Here is a 7,500-nt window from a genome sequence, read left to right as displayed (position 1 = left end):
ACACATACTGTAATTCAGACTAACTGTACACATACTGTAAACCAGACTAACTGTATACATACTGTAAGTCAGACTAACTGTACACATACTGTAAACCAGACTAACTGTACACATACTGTAATTCAGACTAACTGTACACATACTGTAAACCAGACTAACTGTACACATACTGTAAGTCAGACTAACTGTACACATACTGTAAACCAGACTAACTGTACACATACTGTAAGTCAGACTAACTGTACACATACTGTAAACCAGACTAACTGTATACATACTGTAAGTCAGACTAACTGTACACATACTGTAAACCAGACTAACTGTACACATACTGTAAGTCAGACTAACTGTACACATACTGTAAACCAGACTAACTGTACACATACTGTAAGTCAGTCTAACTGTACACATACTGTAAACCAGACTAACTGTACACATACTGTAAGTCAGACTAACTGTACACAGACTAACTGTACACATACTGTAAACCAGACTAACTGTACACATACTGTAAGTCAGACTAACTGTACACATACTGTAAACCAGACTAACTGTACACATACTGTAAGTCAGACTAACTGTACACATACTGTAAACCAGACTAACTGTACACATACTGTAAGTCAGACTAACTGTACACATACTGTAAACCAGACTAACTGTATACATACTGTAAGTCAGACTAACTGTACACATACTGTAAACAGACTAACTGTACACATACTGTAATTCAGACTAACTGTACACATACTGTAAACCAGACTAACTGTACACATACTGTAACAGACTAACTGTACACATACTGTAATTCAGACTAACTGTACACATACTGTAAACCAGACTAACTGTATACATACTGTAAGTCAGACTAACTGTACACATACTGTAATTCAGACTAACTGTACACATACTGTAAACCAGACTAACTGTACACATACTGTAAGTCAGACTAACTGTACACATACTGTAAACCAGACTAACTGTACACATACTGTAAGTCAGACTAACTGTACACATACTGTAAACCAGACTAACTGTATACATACTGTAAGTCAGACTAACTGTACACATACTGTAAACCAGACTAACTGTACACATACTGTAAGTCAGACTAACTGTACACATACTGTAAACCAGACTAACTGTACACATACTGTAAGTCAGACTAACTGTACACAGACTAACTGTACACATACTGTAAACCAGACTAACTGTACACATACTGTAAGTCAGACTAACTGTACACATACTGTAAGTCAGACTAACTGTACACATACTGTAAACCAGACTAACTGTACACATACTGTAAGTCAGACTAACTGTACACATACTGTAAACCAGACTAACTGTATACATACTGTAAGTCAGACTAACTGTACACATACTGTAAACCAGACTAACTGTACACATACTGTAAGTCAGACTAACTGTACACATACTGTAAACCAGACTAACTGTACACATACTGTAAGCCAGACTAACTGTACACAGACTAACTGTACACATACTGTAAACCAGACTAACTGTACACATACTGTAAACCAGACTAACTGTACACATACTGTAAGCCAGACTAACTGTACACATACTGTAAACCAGACTAACTGTACACATACTGTAAGTCAGACTAACTGTACACAGACTAACTGTACACAGACTGTAAGTCAGACTAACTGTACACAGACTGTAAGTCAGACTAACTGTACACAGACTAACTGTACACAGACTGTAAGTCAGACTAACTGTACACATACTGTAAGCCAGACTAACTGTACACAGACTAACTGTACACATACTGTAAACCAGACTAACTGTACACATACTGTAAACCAGACTAACTGTACACATACTGTAAGTCAGACTAACTGTACAGACTAACTGTACACAGACTGTAAGTCAGACTAACTGTACACAGACTAACTGTACACAGACTGTAAGTCAGACTAACTGTACACATACTGTAAGCCAGACTAACTGTACACATACTGTAAACCAGACTAACTGTACACATACTGTAAGTCAGACTAACTGTACAGACTAACTGTACACAGACTGTAAGTCAGACTAACTGTACACATACTGTAAGCCAGACTAACTGTACACATACTGTAAACCAGACTAACTGTACACATACTGTAAGTCAGACTAACTGTACAGACTAACTGTACACAGACTGTAAGTCAGACTAACTGTACACATACTGTAAGTCAGGGTCAATACATCCTACTTTGGTATGTCATCAAGTAGTTTGTAGCTCATCTATAAATAACTACTATGTCTTTGCTGCAGCCATATGCAGCAGGACCAGTTGAAAAATGAATTGGCAATATACAATCTTTGACATATCCCACACTTCTCTAGGGATTTGAACGATTGAGAAGTAAGTCAACTGCTAGCGTGCTAACTTTTATTGCCAATTTTGCCGTCGTACACCTTAGAGCAGACCTGGGCAGTCTATTCGGACATAACCACACCAAAAACATGAGTTGTCACACTTCTATCTGGAAAAACTAGTCATTTTCTGCCATACAAACCAGGCCAAAACTAACTTGTCATCTGTCACCAACACGCATAGCACTAAACCACTGGTGCGTTTATGGCCACACAAAAAGTCGGACAACTCAAACACCACACAAAGTTACACTATGACTCCTCAGTCATACGTGTGCTTATTCTACTGTCATTTATTATTAATGTTAATTTATTTATATTAGTCATGGAATGCTGATACACACACTATGTTGAAGTATTACTATTATTATTCATTATTATTATTATTATTATTATTATTGTTATTTATCTTACGGTATATATCAAAAATAATATTGAGCAAAATTTAATTGAAATATTGTCGATGTGGCCCTCCAGCAGTGCTCGGGTTGCTCATGCGGCCCCCGGTAAAAATTAATTGCCCACCCCTGCCTTAGAGTCATATAACTTGGTACATGACACATGCTAACTGCTAGCGTGCTAACTTTTATAGCCAATTTTGCCGCCGTACACCTTAGAGTCATAAACTTGGTACATGACACATGCTAACTGCTAGCGTGCTAACTTTTATAGCCAATTTTGCCGCCGTACACCTTAGAGTCATATAACTTGGTACATGACACATGCTAACTGCTAGCGTGCTAACTTTTATAGCCAATTTTGCAGCCATACACCTCAGAGTCATATAACTTGGTACTTGACATGTGCTAGCTGTTAGCGGGCTAACTTTTATAGCCAATTTTGCAGCCATACACCTCAGAGTCATATAACTTGGTACTTGACATATGCTAGCTGTTAGCGTGCTAACTTTTTGATCTCATTTTGCAGCCATACACCTTAGAGTCATATAACCTGGTACTTGACACGTGCTAACTGCAAGCGTGCTAACTTTTATTGCCAATTTTGCCGCCGTACACCTTAGAGTCATATAACCTGGTACTTGACATGTGCTAGCTGTTAGCCTACTAACTTTTTGAGCTCATTTTGCAGCCGTACACCGTAGAGTCATATAACTTGGTATTTGACATGTGCTAGCTGTTAGCCTACTAACTTTTTGAGCTCATTTTGCAGCCGTACACCGTAGAGTCATATAACTTGGTATTTGACATGTGCTAGCTGTTAGCCTACTAACTTTTTGAGTTCATTTTACAGCCGTACACCTCAGAGTCATATAACTTGGTATTTGACATATGCTAGCTGTTAGCCTACTAACTTTTTGAGCAAATTTTGCAGCCGTACACCTTAGAGTCATATAACTTGGTACATGACATGTGCTAGCTGTTAGCCTACTAACTTTTTGAGTTCATTTTGCAGCCGTACACCTCAGAGTCATATAACTTGGTATTTGACATATGCTAGCTGTTAGCCTACTAACTTTTTGAGCAAATTTTGCAGCCGTACACCTTAGAGTCATATAACTTGGTATTTGACATATGCTAGCTGTTGGCGTGCTAGCTTTTCGAGATAATTTTGCAGCCGTACACCTCGGAGTCATATAACTTGGTATTTGACATATGCTAGCTGTTGGTGTGCTAGCTTTTCGAGATAATTTTGCAGCCGTACACCTTAGAGTCATATAACTTGGTATTTGACATATGCTAGCTGTTAGCCTAATAACTTTTTGAGCAAATTTTGCAGCCGTACACCTTAGAGTCAAATAACTTGGTATTTGACATATGCTAGCTGTTGGCGTGCTAGCTTTTCGAGATAATTTTGCAGCCGTACACCTTAGAGTCATATAACTTGGTATTTGACATATGCTAGCTGTTGGCGTGCTAGCTTTTCGAGATAATTTTGCAGCCGTACACCTTAGAGTCATATAACTTGGTATTTGACATATGCTAGCTGTTGGCGTGCTAGCTTTTCGAGATAATTTTGCAGCCGTACACCGTAGAGTCATATAACTTGGTACTTGACATGTGCTAGCTGTTAGCCTACTAACTTTTTGAGCAAATTTTGCAGCCGAACACCTTACAGTCATATAACTTGGTATTTGACATTTGCTAGCTGTTAGCCTACTAACTTTTTGAGCAAATTTTGCAGCCGTACACCTTAGAGTCATATAACTTGGTATTTGACATATGCTAGCTGTTAGCCTAATAACTTTTTGAGCAAATTTTGCAGCCGTACACCTCAGAGTCATATAACTTGGTATTTGACATATGCTAGCTGTTGGCGTGCTAGCTTTTCGAGATAATTTTGCAGCCGTACACCTTAGAGTCATATAACTTGGTACTTGACATGTGCTAGCTGTTAGCCTACTAACTTTTTGAGTTAATTTTGCAGCCGTACACCTTAGAGTCATATAACTTGGTATTTGACATATGCTAGCTGTTGGCGTGCTAGCTTTTCGAGATAATTTTGCAGCCGTACACCTTAGAGTCATATAACTTGGTATTTGACATATGCTAGCTGTTGGCGTGCTAGCTTTTCGAGATAATTTTGCAGCCGTACACCGCGGAGTCATATAACTTGGTATTTGACATATGCTAGCTGTTAGCGTCCTAGCTTTTCGAGATAATTTTGCAGCCGTACACCTCGGAGTCATATAACTTGGTATTTGACATATGCTAGCTGTTGGCGTGCTAGCTTTTCGAGATCATTTTGCAGCCGTACACCTCGGAGTCATATAACTTGGTATTTGACATATGCTAGCTGTTGGCGTGCTAGCTTTTCGAGATCATTTTGCAGCCGTACACCTTAGAGTCATATAACTTGGTATTTGACATATGCTAGCTGTTAGCCTAATAACTTTTTGAGCAAATTTTGCAGCCGTACACCTTAGAGTCATATAACTTGGTATTTGACATATGCTAGCTGTTAGCGTGCTAGCTTTTCGAGATAATTTTGCAGCCGTACACCTTAGAGTCAAATAACTTGGTATTTGACATATGCTAGCTGTTGGCGTGCTAGCTTTTCGAGATAATTTTGCAGCCGTACACCTTAGAGTCATATAACTTGGTATTTGACATATGCTAGCTGTTAGCGTGCTAGCTTTTCGAGATAATTTTGCAGCCGTGCACCTTAGAGTCATATAACTTGGTATTTGACATATGCTAGCTGTTAGCGTGCTAGCTTTTCGAGATAATTTTGCAGCCGTACACCTTAAAGTCAAATAACTTGGTACTTGACATATGCTAACTGTTAGCCTACTAAATTTTTGAGCAAATTTTGCAGCCGTACACCTTAGAGTCATATAACTTGGTATTTGACATATGCTAGCTGTTGGCGTGCTAGCTTTTCGAGATAATTTTGCAGCCGTACACCTTATAGTCATATAACTTGGTATTTGACATATGCTAGCTGTTAGCGTGCTAGCTTTTCGAGATAATTTTGCAGCCGTGCACCTTAGAGTCATATAACTTGGTATTTGACATATGCTAGCTGTTAGCGTGCTAGCTTTTCGAGATAATTTTGCAGCCGTACACCTTAAAGTCAAATAACTTGGTACTTGACATATGCTAACTGTTAGCCTACTAACTTTTTGAGCAAATTTTGCAGCCATACACCTTAGAGTCATATAACTTGGTATTTGACATATGCTAGCTGTTAGCCTAATAACTTTTTGAGCAAATTTTGCAGCCGTACACCTTACAGTCATATAACTTGGTATTTGACATATGCTAGCTGTTGGCGTGCTAGCTTTTCGAGATAATTTTGCAGCCGTACACCTCGACATGTCCCCTAGTTTTGGATGGCAAAAAGGTGTGGCGGTACATGACGACACCACCAAAGTGTGTCGTCTTTGAAGTGCGAGAGGACCTTGGAAAGTGGGCCATAATGTGGAAGTAGGTCTGCTGGAAAATGATAAATCCAGCTACAGCCGCGGTAAGAATAGCACTCGGAGCTTTACAGACCAACACAGACGCGAAAAAACTGCGGGAAAACTGAACACGGAACTTCTGAACGTACCTTCCAGATCTCGGTCGGGCCACCAGCCCAGCCGGCAGGCCGTGCAGGTGAACTCGTCCTGGACGTACTCGTTGTCTTTGCAGGCCGTGCAGATCCAGCAGCAGCTGACTTCTCCCTTCCTGATCACCTGGTGGAGCGAAAGGTGGAGAAGACGTCGGCGGAGTTGCTCCGACTGACCGACGACGGCAAATACCTTGATCTCTCCTCTGGAGCAGGGCTCGCTGCACACCGAGCGCACCGCACCGCTGGCGTTCATCCGCGTCGTGTCGTCGGCGATGCTCAGCACGCCCTCGTGCCACGAGCCGATGTTGATGTAGTCGTAAGCGCCGCGCTCCACGCTCTGGAAGTTCATGATCTCGTACCTGATTGGAGTGGAACTCTTTTTGAACTATTTTACGACCCCTTCTTTTGAACTGTTCGGTAACCAAAGGCAAGGCTGTTTACGACCCACTTCCCTCTGGAAGCAGCTGTGGTCAGGTAGGGGGGGAGAAAGTGAAATAAAGAAGGAGGAGTGCAGTCTTTTGGCGGAGCGTGCTGGAGATTGTAGAAGGATACAATGTCCGGGCGACTCTCCTCAATATATCGAGTCCAAATTGAATTCTGTCTCTGTTTAATTCTTTGCCTCTTGTCTTGTTTAATAAATGTCATCAGTGTTTGAACCTGACAGGAGTTTGCGTGTCCCAATGATCCTAGGAGCTATGCGCTTTGAGTACCTTGAAGGTAGAAAAGCGCTATACAAGTATAACCCATTTACCATTTATATTCAAACTAGGGCTGGGCGATATATCGAGTTTGTAAGATACATCGATATATTTTTAAACAAGATATGAATTAAGAAAATATCGTAATATCGATATATTAATAATAGTAGATTTTATTTGTAAAAGCACTTTACATTGAACAAAAAATCTCAAAGTGCTACAGTGATTGATTGATTGACTGATTGAAACGTTTATTAGTAAATAGCACAGTACAGTACATATTCCGTACAATTGACCACTAAATGGTAACACCTAGGGATGTCCGATAATATCGGCCGATAAATGCGTTAAAATGTAATATCGGAAATTATCGGTATCGTTTTTTTTATTATCTGTA

General features: G+C 40.0%; 1 protein-coding gene across 1 annotated transcript in view; it reads right to left on the bottom strand.

Annotated features, from left to right (window-relative positions):
* Positions 1 to 6,128: 6,128 nt before the first annotated feature.
* The window catches only part of LOC133645983 (metabotropic glutamate receptor 1-like), a 32,910-nt gene continuing 31,538 nt past the window's right edge, over positions 6,129 to 7,500 (bottom strand). The window contains exons 6-8 of the mRNA XM_062040906.1: positions 6,596 to 6,764; positions 6,403 to 6,529; positions 6,129 to 6,337 (exon numbers count right to left, since the gene is read on the bottom strand). Coding sequence (XP_061896890.1) covers positions 6,129 to 6,337; positions 6,403 to 6,529; positions 6,596 to 6,764 — 505 coding nt within the window. The remainder of the gene's footprint in view (positions 6,338 to 6,402; positions 6,530 to 6,595; positions 6,765 to 7,500) is intronic.

This window comes from Entelurus aequoreus, linkage group LG03 (genome assembly GCF_033978785.1).
Source record: "Entelurus aequoreus isolate RoL-2023_Sb linkage group LG03, RoL_Eaeq_v1.1, whole genome shotgun sequence".
Taxonomy (NCBI): domain Eukaryota; kingdom Metazoa; phylum Chordata; class Actinopteri; order Syngnathiformes; family Syngnathidae; genus Entelurus; species Entelurus aequoreus.
This window is presented reverse-complemented; position numbering and strand designations above follow the sequence as displayed.